Source organism: Aquarana catesbeiana, linkage group LG05 (genome assembly GCF_042186555.1).
Source record: "Aquarana catesbeiana isolate 2022-GZ linkage group LG05, ASM4218655v1, whole genome shotgun sequence".
Taxonomy (NCBI): domain Eukaryota; kingdom Metazoa; phylum Chordata; class Amphibia; order Anura; family Ranidae; genus Aquarana; species Aquarana catesbeiana.
This window is the reverse complement of record NC_133328.1, coordinates 412,399,809-412,413,408: the sequence shown is the minus strand read 5'-3', so window position 1 is coordinate 412,413,408 and position 13,600 is coordinate 412,399,809. Positions and strand designations below refer to the sequence as shown.

General features: G+C 43.5%; 1 protein-coding gene across 3 annotated transcripts in view; it reads left to right on the top strand.

Moving 5' to 3' along the window:
- The window catches only part of LOC141144989 (cytidine monophosphate-N-acetylneuraminic acid hydroxylase-like), a 489,338-nt gene that overhangs the window by 283,069 nt on the left and 192,669 nt on the right, over window positions 1-13,600 (top strand). For all 3 annotated transcript variants that reach the window (XM_073631175.1, XM_073631172.1, XM_073631174.1), the window contains exon 4: window positions 3,008-3,117. In XM_073631175.1, the coding sequence (XP_073487276.1) occupies window positions 3,008-3,117 (110 nt within the window). The remainder of the gene's footprint in view (window positions 1-3,007; window positions 3,118-13,600) is intronic.

The following is a 13,600-nucleotide window of genomic DNA, read 5'->3' as shown; positions in this document are numbered from 1 at the left end:
AGTGGCTCCAAACATCTCTATGGCCTAAGAAACCGGAAGCTACGAGCATTTTATGACTTAGATTAAGCCAGATGTAAACAGCGCCATTGGGAAATTGGGAAAGCATTTTATCACACCGATCTTGGTGTGGTCAGATGCTTTGAGGGCAGAGGAGAAATCTAGGGTCTAATAGACCCCAATTTTTTCAAAAAAGAGTACCTGTCACTACCTATTGCTATGATAGGGGATATTTACATTCCCTGAGATAACAATCAAAATGATTTAAAAAAAAAATAAAGGAAAGGAACAGTTTAAAAATAAGATAAAAAAGAAAAAAAAAAATAAAGAAAAGAAAAAAAAAAAAAAGCACCCCTGTCCCCCCTGCTCTCGCGCTAAGGCGAACGCAAGCGTCGGTCTGGCATCAAATGTAAACAGCAATTGCACCATGCATGTGAGGTATCACCGCGAAGGTCAGATCGAGGGCAGTAATTTTAGCAGTAGACCTCCTCTGTAAATCTAAAGTGGTAACCTGTAAAGGCTTTTAAAGGCTTTTAAAAATGTATTCAGTTTGTCGCCACTGCACGTTTGTGCGCAATTTTAAAGCATGTCATGTTTGGTATCCATGTACTCGGCCTAAGATCATCTTTTTTATTTCATCAAACATTTGGGCAATATAGTGTGTTTTAGTGCATTAAAATTTAAAAAAGTGTGTTTTTTCCCCCAAAAATGCATTTGAAAAATCGCTGCGCAAATACTGTGTGAAAAAAAAAAAAATGAAACACCCACCATTTTAATCTGTAGGGCATTTGCTTTTAAAAAAATATATAATGTGTGGGGGTTCAAAGTAATTTTCTTGCAAAAAAAAATAATTTTTTCATGTAATCAAAAAGTGTCAGAAAGGGCTTTGTCTTCAAGTGGTTAGAAGAGTGGGTGATGTGTGACATAAGCTTCTAAATGTTGTGCATAAAATGCCAGGACAGTTCAAAACCCCCCCAAATGACCCCATTTTGGAAAGTAGACACCCCAAGCTATTTGCTGAGAGGCATGTCGAGTCCATGGAATATTTTATATTGTGACACAAGTTGCGGGAAAGAGACAATTTTTTTTTTTTTTTTTTTTTGCACAAAGTTGTCACTAAATGATATATTACTCAAACATGCCATGGGAATATGTGAAATTACACCCCAAAATACATTCTGTTGCTTCTCCTGAGTATGGGGATAGCACATGTGTGGGACTTTTTGGGAGCCTAGCCGCGCACGGGACGCCGAAAACCAAGCACCGCCTTCAGGCTTTCTAAGGCCGTAAATTTTTGATTCCACTCTTCACTGCCTATCACAGTTTCGGAGGCCATGGAATGCCCAGGTGGCAAAAAAAAACCCCAAATGACCCCATTTTGGAAAGTAGACACCCCAAGCTATTTGCTGAGAGGTATAGTGAGTATTTTGCAGACCTCACTTTTTGTCACAAAGTTTTGAAAATTGAAAAAAGAAAAAAAAAATTTTTTCTTGTCTTTCGTTTTTTTCAAAAACAAATGAGAGCTGCAAAATACTCACCATGCCTCTCAGCAAATAGCTTGGGGTGTCTGCTTTCCAAAATGGGGTAATTTGGGGGGGGTTTGTGCCACCTGGGCATTCCATGGCCTCCGAAACTGTGATAGGCAGTGAAGAGTGAAATCAAAAATTTACACCCTTAGAAATCCTGAAGGCGGTGATTGGTTTTCGGGGTCCTGTACGCGGCTAGGCTCCCAAAAAGTCCCACACATGTGGTATCCCCGTACTCAGGAGAAGTAGCTAAATGTATTTTGGGGTGCAATTCCACATATGCCCATGGCCTGTGTGAGCAATATACCATTTAGTGACAACTTTGTGCAAAAAAAAAAAAAAAAATGTGAATGTGTCACTTTCCCGCAACTTGTGTCAAAATATAAAACATTCCATGGACTCAACATGCCTCTCAGCAAATAGCTTGGGGTGTCTACTTTCCAAAATGGGGTCATTTGGGGGGGGGGGTTGTGCCACCTGGGCATTCCATGGCCTCCGAAACTGTGATAGGCAGTGAAGAGTGAAATCAAAAATTTACACCCTTAGAAATCCTGAAGGCGGTGATTGGTTTTCGGGGCCCCATACGCGGCTAGGCTCCCAAAAAGTCCCACACATGTGGTATCCCCATACTCAGGAGAAGCAGCTAAATGTATTTTGGGGTGCAATTCCACATATGCCCATGGCCTGTGTGAGCAATATATCATTTAGTGACAACTTTTTGTAATTTTTTTTTTTTTTTGTCATTATTCAATCACTTGAGACAAAAAAAATGAATATTCAATGGGCTCAACATGCCTCTCAGCAATTTCCTTGGGGTGTCTACTTTCCAAAATGGGGTCATTTGTGGGGGTTTTGTACTGCCCTGCCATTTTAACACCTCAAGAAACGACATAGGCAGTCATAAATTAAAGGCTGTGTAAATTCCAGAAAATGTACCCTAGTTTGTAGGCGCTATAACTTTTGCGCAAACCAATAAATATACACTTATTGACATTTTTTTTACCAAAGACATGTGGCCGAATACATTTTGGCCTAAATATATGACTAAAATTGAGTTTATTGGATTTTTTTTAGAACAAAAAGTAGAAAATATCATTTTTTTTCAAAATTTTCAGTCTTTTTCCGTGTATAGCGTAAAAAATAAAAACGGCAGAGGTGATCAAATACCATCAAAAGAAAGCTCTATTTGTGGGAAGAAAAGGACGCAAATTTCGTTTGGGTACAGCATTGCATGACCGCGCAATTAGCAGTTAAAGCGACGCAGTGCCAAATTGTAAAAAGTGCTCTGGTCAGGAAGGGGGTAAATCCTTACGGGGCTGAAGTGGTTAATAACTGTGAATGAGCTAGGGCATATGTGCAAGGAGTTGTAGAAACACATAATTATAAATTGTATGTTCTTCGATAAGTTTATCAATCACAATGTATCACGTGTTCACTTGGAATTATTTACATTTAAAAATTAATTATTATACATTTTTGTGCAGTCATTGAAAAAAATGAAGACAACAGTATTTCCCTTGTGGAACTGGATCCTCCAAATCCCTGGGACTCTGATCCAAAGATTCAAGTAGACTTGGACGTAGGGGAGTTACAGGTATGCTTGTCAATTTAAAAGAATGAATAACATTTTTGCAGTGTATTTAGTTATGCATTTTACTCATACTTATAGCATTCACGTGTGCTGCATTAAACATGTCACAAACCTGAGAATTTCAAGCTGGACATAAAATGCAAACATGCATAAGTACAGGTTACTTTTAGTAAAGGAAAATGCCTGGCAAAAGTAAATCTAAAATTGGTAACTGAGTATACTGTATAAATCTAAAATGTGATGAGGTTAAACTTTGTCCTATCCCCAACTCACAAGGCTTTTTTATTTGTTCTTTTAAGTGATGGCCTACATCAGCTATTAAAGGGGGGGGGGGGGGGGGGCTCAGATGTAGGAAAAATCAGGTCTGTAATTTACATTTACATGAAAGAGTTAAGAGTCAAGATTTAAACTTGCCTAACAATCTATCTGGTGCACTATATAATACTGGGTAGGGCCTCCTCAAAACAGTCTCTGATGCAGATTCCAGATTCTTTTGGGATTCTGATCCACATTGACATAATTGCATTAAAAGATTCTTGCAGATATGTAAGCTGCACGTTCATCCTGTGAATCTTCTATTCTACCACAACCCACAGGTATTCTATTGGATACAAATCCATTGACTGGCCTACTATCAGTCAGTAACAGTACTGACTATAACAGTACACCTGTACTGACCCTTGTCTGTTGTGGTCCCAGCCATCCCCTGTGGACCCCTGGAACCACAGGAACTATTTTGTCCACCATTTGTTCAGCATTCTGTACTTCGTGGCCAGTGAACAAAGCATTCCTGGGAGCAGCACAGAACATAGCATTCCTGGTGACGCTACAATAAGCTAATTTCCCGACCACTCATACGAGCATTACAGTACAACTGTTTTGGATACGATGTTCGTGATGATTGGTTTCTGTGACACGCAGTTCAAACATTGAAGAAGTTTCACACATATAGTAATATTTAAAATATTTATAAGTGCGCTGATAATTAACTTCCTATTTAAATATAGTATTATGCATATAATATACCGTGACAATAAAAAATATATAATAAGTGATCCACAGTCAAATTAGAGCTTAAAAATAATAAAAAATCCATAGCTGCCTTCATAAAAAACCTCTAGGAAAAATTCAGAAGAAAAATAACCAGCAAAAAAAATGATTTGTCTCAATCCTTATACATAGCGACAAATGTTCTTTGTATGATCAGAGGAAAACATCCATCATAGACGCTAATGCCGATTACTTCAATCAAACAATTAAATGGGGCTGTAGGTCTCTGCCCTGTAATTCTGAGGCTTATAGATGATGAATTTAAAATCCTCCCATTTCGTATTTATGTTGTGTGATACAAAGAAAAGAAAGAAAAAAATATAATTGCGCAATGAAGCTACTATTAAAAAGTCATCTGCATCCGCAGCATATTCACTCACATTTTACTGGCAAATAAACAGCGCTTGTGAAGCAATCAGGATCAGTTTCGTTTTCCTTCCTCTCAGGAAGGAAAGATGTCCCTTCAAAATACCTTTGGGTGTTTACTCTCCAAAATGTGGTCATTTTATTGGTGGTTTACACTGTAGTGGTGCTCCAGAGCCTCCAAAAATGTGATAGGTAGTCAGTAAATTAAATGCATAATGTATGCCTTTTAAAAGCCTGAAGGTGCTTCTTTGATTTTGGGCACCCTATGTGGCTAGGCTGGAAATAAGTTTCACATATTTGGTATCTGCATACTTGGGAGGAGTGGCAGAATGTTTTGGGGTTTCATTCTAAGTATGTCCATGCTGTGTGTGAGAAATATTTCATTACATTAACAACTTTCTGTAAAAGATATATTTTTATTTTCTTTCCACTTTTTCCAAAACTTGTGGCAACAAATGAAATCTTTAAAATACGCACTATGCCTGTTTAAAATATCTTGGGGCATTTGTTTTCCAAAATGTAGTCATTTTGTGGGTGTTTCTACTGTCCTAGCTCTCCAGGGCCTCCAGAAACCTGATACGTAGTCAAGAAATTAGATGCCGAATTTATGACTCTTAAAAGCCCAGGGTGCTCCTTGGATTTTTAAGCACATCTGTGTGGCTAGTGTCACAATGGCCACGTACCTGATGTGAGACTGAAGTAGTGGGGAGGCCTCCCTTGCACCTCAGGTCCTTGAAGCCTCTGGAGATGGAGACAGAGACTTGGTGGACACCGAGTGGCACGGGTACGCCGGGTGCCGGGGTACGGAGCACCGAGAAAGCCTTAGTCCGAGATCCGAGCTGAGGTCAAGTCCAGTTTGGCAACGAAGTATAATAGGGTTAATCAGAAGAAGAATGGTCGAGATCCAAGCCGGGGTTGGTTCCAAGCTGGCAGCTGAGTACAAGAGGGACAAGAAGTAGACAAGAAGTAGAATGGTCAAGGTACAAATCCGAGGTCAATGGCAAGAAGCAAACAAGAGTAGTCAAATAGGTTTCCAGGTCACAAGTTCAGACAGATCACAAACTAGCACAGGAACAAGGGGGACTGAAGATAATCCAGCAATTTGGCAGTGTCTGGGCTGGGCTTATATAGGGAAGTATGAGGTCACTTCCTGTGCGTCTTCTGGGCATTTTCCCACCTTTTTCCATCAGGTTGAGGTCACTTCCTGTGCACCTCCTGGGCATCTTCCTGCCTTTTTCCATCAGGTTGAATTCACTTCCTGTGCGCCTCCTGGGTATTTTCCTGACTTTTCCTATCAGGTCTTCTGCGCAGGTGCGGGTTGGCTGACTGAGACATCTTTGGTGCATGCTCAGTTGGGCACAGATTTCCTCTTGCAGCAACACGCCATTGGCACATGCGTAGTAAGTCCTGGACTCTTACAGAGCCCCCCTGAAGGGGCGGCCCCCCGGACGCCCATCCGGGATGAAGCTTGCTGAAAGAACTGCGGGAGAAGATCTGGAGCATGGATATGCGACTCGGGTTCCCAGGAATTCTCTTCAGGTCCATAACCCCTCCACTGTACCAGGAATTGGCGTCCGCGGCCCCTTCTACGTCAGTCCAGGATGGCCCCCACGTTCCCCAAAGGGGTTTTGGGCCACGGCTTTAGGAGGGAGATAGGGAAGACAGGGTGGATCCGGTAAATTGAGGGCAGTTTGAGTTTGTAGACAACAGGGTTGAATCGGGGCAGGACAGGGAAGGGCCCAATGAACTTAGGGTCCAATTTCTTGGAGGGGCAGGCCAACTTACTTCAAATACCTGGTAGACAGCCAAACCTTGTCTCCCGGTTGAAGATCCAGTCCCTCCATCGCCTTCGATGATAGATGGTCTTGTAATCCAGCTGTGCCCTGGCCATGATATCTTTAAGGAGCTCTAAGTTTTGTAGAAACTCCACTCTGTTCCAGACAGCCGAGACCAGAAGCGGGTAGGACAGGGGAAAAAGAAGGGTGGTACCCCAGGTTGGCGTAGAACGGTGATTGCTTAGTGGTAGAATGTATTGTGTTTTATGAAAATTCTGCACAAGGAAGTAGGGACGGCCAATTGACTTGGACAAAGGTGGAGAAACACCGAAGGTACTGTTCAAGAGTTTGGTTTGTACGTTCCGTTTGTCCATTGGTCTGAGGATGGTAGGTAGTGGTTCTCAATGTCTAGAGCAAGACAGAGCTCCTTCCAGAATTTAGAGGTAAATTGGACCCCACGATCTGATACAATATTGCTGGGGACCCCATGGAGGCGTATGATCTCTTTGATAAAAGCTTGAGCTGTTTCTGGGGCGGAAGGAGTGCCAATCATAGGAATAAAATGAGCCATTTTTGTAAGGCGGTCCCCAACTACAAATATGGATGTAAACCCATCAGAGGGTGGTAGGTCCACTATGTAATCCATGCTAATCTGTTACCAGGGTCTGAAGGTAACAGGCAGGAGGGCGTAGGAGACCCCATGATTTATTCTTTTCAGTTTTGCTGTGATTGCATACCAGGCAGGAATTGATGTAAGTCTGTCTTGAGGGTAGCCCACCAAAGGTTCGCAAAAGCAGATCGGTGGTTTTGGTCACCCCGAAATGCCCTGCTAACTTATTGTCATGGCAGAGTTTGAGCACAGGAACTCTCAGGTGAAGGGGCACAAACACAGCATGGTCATGGAAGAAAAGTCTGTCCTTTTCTTGCAGATGTTCTCCTAAGGGCAGTTGGTCTAGAGAGGAGGCCAGTTTAATCCTGGGCAAGAGGTCATCCATAAGTAGGAAGAAATTATAGGCAGGGAGTATTGCGTCCATCATTGGCGAGTTATCTGATGTGGGATACATGCGGAATAGAGCGTCAGGTTTACAATTCTTGGATCCCGGACGGTACGTGATATGCATTTGGAATCGGGTGAAGAAGAGAGTCCATCTGGCTTGTCTAAATCTGAGACGTTTAGCTGTATGGAGGTATTCCAAATTCATATGATCAGTGTAGATAAGTATAGGGTGCGAGGCTCCTTCTAATAGATATCGCCATACTTCCAGGGCCAGTTTAATAGCAAGGAGTTCCCAGTCCCCTACATTATAGTTACTTTCGGCTGGGGACAACTTCCTGGAAAAGAAGGCAACAGGATGTAACATGGCTGCGGTTTCGTGGCGCTAAGAAAGGACAACCGCAATCTCTAAAGCATCGTCCTCCAACGCGTAAGGCAGGGCTGGGTCATGATGATGAAGTACCGGGGCAGAGGTAAATTGTTTCTTGAGTTTGTCGAAAGCCATTTGTGCTGAGGGGGACCACAAAAAACGGCTGTTTTGCTTGGTGAGTTGTCTGATAGGTGAAATTACTGATGAAAAGCCTTTGATGAACCTTGTATAAAAATTGGCGAATCGCATGAACCTCTGGATGCTCTTACGGTCCGAGGGTACTGGCCATTCAAGAACTGCAGTTACCTTCTGGGGGTCCATGGATATGCCAGAAGTCGAAATAATGAGGCCAAGGAATTGTATGGTATCTTTCTCAAACTCACATTTTTCAAGCTTGGCGTAGAGTTTATGGGCTCGGAGGCGAAAAAGGACCTTTTGCATGTGGATGTGATGTTCTTCGAGGGAAGGTGAAAAAACAAGGATGTCATCTAAGTATACTATCTTGAAGAGGTTAAGAAAATCCCGAAAGATGTCGTTCCCCAAGTGTTGGAAAGTTGCTGGGGTGTTACATAGCCCAAATGGCATGACCAAATACTCAAAATGGCCAAACCTAGTACAAAAGGCTGTTTTCCATTTGTCACCCTCTCTTATCCATATTAAATTGTAGGCCCCCCATAGGTCCAATTTTGAGAAGACCTTGGTGGTACGGAACCTCTGAACGAGCATAGGGACTAGAGGCAATGGTTATCTATTCTTGATTGTGATACTGTTCAATTCTCTGTAGTCAATACATGGTCTTAAAGAATGGTCTTTGTTTTCCAGAAAAAGAGTCCAGCGCCAGCAAGAGAGGTAGAGGGCCGAATGAACCCTTTCCTAATATTGTCATCTAAGTATTTTCGGAGGACTTCTAATTCAGGCTCAGAAATTGGGAAGATCCTTCCAAATGGTATTGCAGAACCAGGAAGAAGCTTAATAGGTCAATCTTACGGCCGGTGAGGCGGTGGTGATTCCGACCTCTTCTTGTCAAAGACGTCTAGGAAGTCTCTGTAAACCTGGGGGAGAAGAATGTTGTCATCTGTTGAAAGGGGTTGAACCGTCAAACAGGCTCCTTGTGGGAAACAGTGGTGTAAGCAATAGGGTGAGCCTAAAGACACAACTTTAGTGGACCAATCAATCTGTGGCTGGTGCTGTCAAAGCCATGGTAACCCCAAAATAACTGGAAAAATGGGGGAAGAAATGACATCCAGTCAAAGATATTCCCGATGGTCTGCTTCGGTGGTGGCGAATATGAGGGTGGTCTCATGGGTTATTGGACCCGAGGTTGGTGTGGAGGCATCTGCCAGATGAACAGTAAATGGCTGGGGTTTCTTGCATAGTGGGATTCCATACTTTTTGTAGAAGTGGATGTCAATAATGCAGCTGCAAGCCCCAGAGTATTTGCAAAGAAAGGCACAGAGTGAGATGCGAGGATTTAACAACATATGGTGAAACAGATGGGGGTTCGATCCACTTATTCGGCCAAATGTGACATCCCTGAAGAAAGTGACCCGCTCCACCACAATACAGGCATAGATTGTTCAGACGACGAGAGTTGTCACTCTTCGGGTGTGAGGGGAGAACGAACAAAGCCGAGTTGCATCGGTTCCAAGTCATGAATTGTGGTTGATGCGTGGGTCTCAGGGGTTCTCAGGTGTGGAGCCATGGGTACTCGTGGGAGCATCCATGTGGGAGGGGCCATACAGGATCGTTCCCTGCGACGTTCTCTGAGTCTGCGATCGAGCTGGATCTGAATTGTAGGTTCCAACATATCAGGGAGCCCCACTCTTGCTAATTCGGACAGGCCTAAGCGAAACTGATGGCGCAAGGCAGCGTCGTTCCATGGAGTGTCTGCAGCCCACTTGTGGAATTCCGTTACATAGTCCTCAACAGGGCTATTCCCCTGTTGTAGAGAGGTCAACACTGTTCCAGCCGTAGTGGTTGAATGTGGGTCATCATAGAGCATGGCCATGGCACCGAAGAAAGCAGACAGTAAGTGCAGTACAGGATTCTCCCTTTCCAATAGCTGAGGAGCCCATTCCTGAGGTTCTTCTATAAGTAAGGCTACTACAAACCCGACCTTTGTCTCATCTGAAGAGAAGGTCCTAGGCTATAAGGTGAAGTATAGCCAACAGGCATTCCGGAAAGCCCGGAACTTGTGGCGAACCCCTAAAAAGCATTCCGGGCATTGGAACCCGTGGTTTAGGAGCTGAAGTAGAGATGGGCTGCTCTATAGCCATAACAGGTGGTTCCGCAGGGCTCAGAACTGAAGTATTGGCCATTGCAGTCAGCCATCCTTCCACTTGAAAGTAGCCCTCTTGTAAGGATGTCAGGGCCCTTAGACACAGAGGCCATTTGTTAGCACAGGGCCTCGAAAGCGGAAGCACTCCCCTCAGTCTCAGACATTGCTGGATTATTCTGTCACGATTGCCCTGTACCTGATGTGAGACTGAAGTAGTGGAGGCCTCTCTTGCACCTCGGGTCCTTGAAGCCTCTGGAGATGGAGACAGAGACTTGATGGACACCGAGTGGCACGGGTGCCAGGGTGCGGAGCACATCGTGCAAGCCTTAGTCTGAGATCCGAGCCGGCAGTGTATGGGCTGGGCTTATATAGGGAAGTATGAGGTCACTTCCTGTGCACCTCCTCGGCATTTTCCCGCCTTTTTCCATCAGGTTGAAGTCACTTCCTGTGTGCCTCCTGGGAATTTTCCCGCCTTTTTCCATCAGGTTGAGGTCACTTGCTGTGCGCCTCCTGGACATTTTTCAGCTTTTTTCCATCAGGTCTTCTGCGCAGGTGCGGGTTGGCTGACTGAGGCGTCTTTGGCGCATGCTCAGTTGGCACAGATTTCCTCTTGCGGCAAAGCGCCATTGGCGCATGCGTAGTAAGCCCTTGACTCTTACAGCTAGGCTGCAAAAAATCTCACATATATGGTATCCCCATACTAGGGAGGAAAAGCAGAGGGTGTTTTTAGTTGTAATTCTAAGAATACCCATGCAGTGTGTGAGAAATATCGTAATAATTGACAGCTGTGTGTAAAAAAAAAAAAAAAAAAAAAACACATACATTGAAGGGTCTACTTTGCAAAATTTGTTAATTTGAGGTGTGGGTGTTTATTTATGACCCTTGCGTGCCTAAAAGTACTTATTGGGTTTTGGGCTCCTCTATGTGTCCAGACAGGGCCAATGCTACCACTAGGCAAAGTAGGCAGCCGCCAAGAGCGCACTGCTACCTAGGGCGCCTGGCCACTGGTGTTCCTACTCTCTTCTCTCTGCAGCAAGCAACTAAAGCCTCGTACACACAGTGCAATTGTTGACCAACTGAGCGTCTGATTTTTGTCAAAAGGGTGTGTGCCAGGATCTTGTCTTGCGTACTAACGTTACACAAATTGTCATGCTACAAACACGAATGTAGTGAAATACTACAAGGAATTTCAGCTCTTGAGTGCCACCCTTTTGGCCCCTTCTGTTAATTTCGTGTTTAGTGAGCATTGATTCCAAGCAAGCATGTTTGTACTTTCGACTTTTGTGTGATGGATTTGTATACTGACCATACGAAAATCAGATGTCAAGCCGTTGTCTGCTGAAAATTTACTATCCTGTCATCCAACATTTGTTGGCCGAAAATTGGACAACAATTGTCAAAAGGAACGTACGGTAAGATTTTAGGACAATGGTCTGTCAACAAATAATCCCCTGCCAACAATCGAACCATGTGTACGAGGCTTTAGTCTCAGCATCAGCAGGCAGCCGCCGCTCCGATCACGCTTAGTGTCAGAGGCACAGTGGTGGAGGACTGTGTCTGTGTCCTGACTCCCTAATGAATGAAAGCAAGCACACAATCATTAATGGGCGCTGGTAGGGTGCATTGATGGGCGCTGGTAGGCTCCATTTGATGGGCATTGGCGAGGCTAGATTGATGGGCGCTGGTAAGGCTGCATTTGATGGGCGCTGGCGAGGCTGCATTTGATGGGCGCTGGCGAGGCTGCATTTGATGGGCGCCGGCGAGGCTGCATTTGATGGGCACTGGTGAGGCTGCATTTGATGGGCACTTCATTAAAAAGGTGGGGTATACATGGACAGGGCAAAGGGGGTGGAGTCATAAGTGGAGCTGGGGGGGCGGCAAAATTAGGTTTTCGCCTAGGGTGTCAAAAATCATTGCACCAGCCCTGTGTCTAGGCAGTGAAAAACTATTAGGTTATCCCCATACTGGGGAGAAATAGCAGAGAATGTGTTCGGGGGTATGTCTAAAGCCGGCCATACATGTGTCAAATTCCAAAAGAATTTTCTTTAGAAAAACGTAACTAAGACCCCTTTCACACTGAGGCGTTTTTCAGGCACTACAGCGCTAAAAATAGTGCCTGTAAAGCACTTGAAAAAAGCCTCAGCTGCAAACCCAGTGAGAAAGCCCGAGTGCATTCACACTGGGGCGCTGCGCTGCGCTGGCAGGGCATCACAAAAAGTCCTGCCAGCAGCTTCTTTGCAGCGGTGTAGGAGCGGTGAATACACTGCTCCTACACGACTCCTGCCCATTGAAAACAATGGGGCAGCGCTGTGATACCACCAGAAAAGCGCCGCTGCTGCAGCATTTGTGGGCAGATTTAACCCCTTTTCGGCCGCTAGCGGGGGGGTTAAAACCGCCCCCTTTAGCGGCCGAATAGCGCCGCTTTACCGCTGACAGGGCAGCTCAGTGTGAAAGGGGTCAAAGAATTTTCTTTCGAATTTTACACGATTAGTGGGCCACAGTAAAGGACGATTTTCGTGTAACCTTCTAATTTGAGGGATCAGGCATGTTGGAAATTTTTTGAAAAACAAACAAATTTCTAATCAATGATGGGAGAAACATAATTAAAAAAAAATGCAAATGAGCTGTGACATTGGAAAGAAAAGAAGATTCCTGACCACAAAATGTATTTTCTGGAGCAACATGAGGTGAAACTGGAAGGCATGGTTGGTCGAATTTCAAAACCAATGGTGGCACCATCAGATTAAAAAAAGAGAATTTCTGATTTTCAAAAGAAAATTTGTTCATAATTCGACCCATGTATGGCCTGCATTAGTATGCTCAAACTGTGTGTGAATATATTTTATTATTTGGCAGCTGAGTTTTTCAATGTATTTCTTCATTTACCAAAAACTTGTGGCAAAAAATGTCATCTTAAAAAAAAACTCACCATGTGGCTAATTAAATACATTGAAGGGTTTACTGATCATTTTGTGGGTGTTTCTCTTGTCCTGTAACTTAAGGACCTAAAGAATCGTGATAGCAAGTTAAGAAATCAGATGCAAAATGTATGCCCCTTGAATATCTGAAGGTGCTCCTTGGATTTTTCACCCCTCTATGCATCTAGGCAGGGAAAGGGCCATGCATGTGGTATGTCAATTCTCAGGAGGAGTAGAAGATGTGTTTTGGGGTATAATTGTAAATATGCCTATGCTGTGAGTGACAAATAACTTGTTATAATGACAATTTTGTGAACTAAAAAAAATTTTACTGCATTTTCAAAAAAATTGTGCAACTTCAAAAATGTTTCTGGTTGATTCCAACGTGCAACCACTTATTACCAACCTTTGGCTTGTTCACTGACTATGCTTCTGTGAGGCCCCAAAGGATGATGGTACTGCTCAATTTCAATATCAACAATAGTCCGCCAACCCTAAAAGGGAAAGTAGATTTATAAAGACAATGGATCAAATACCAATACAGTGTTCATAAAAACATCAGGGGAAAACACTATAGCTAAAAACTGGACAAAGCCATATTGCACATCTCAAACAAAAAAACAAAAAAAAAAGGGTCAACTTATTTGGTGAAATATAACAGTGATTATAGACCATCACACATGTAATAAAGAACCATAAATAAGTAGATTATTATGGAATATAAAAAGAGAGAAT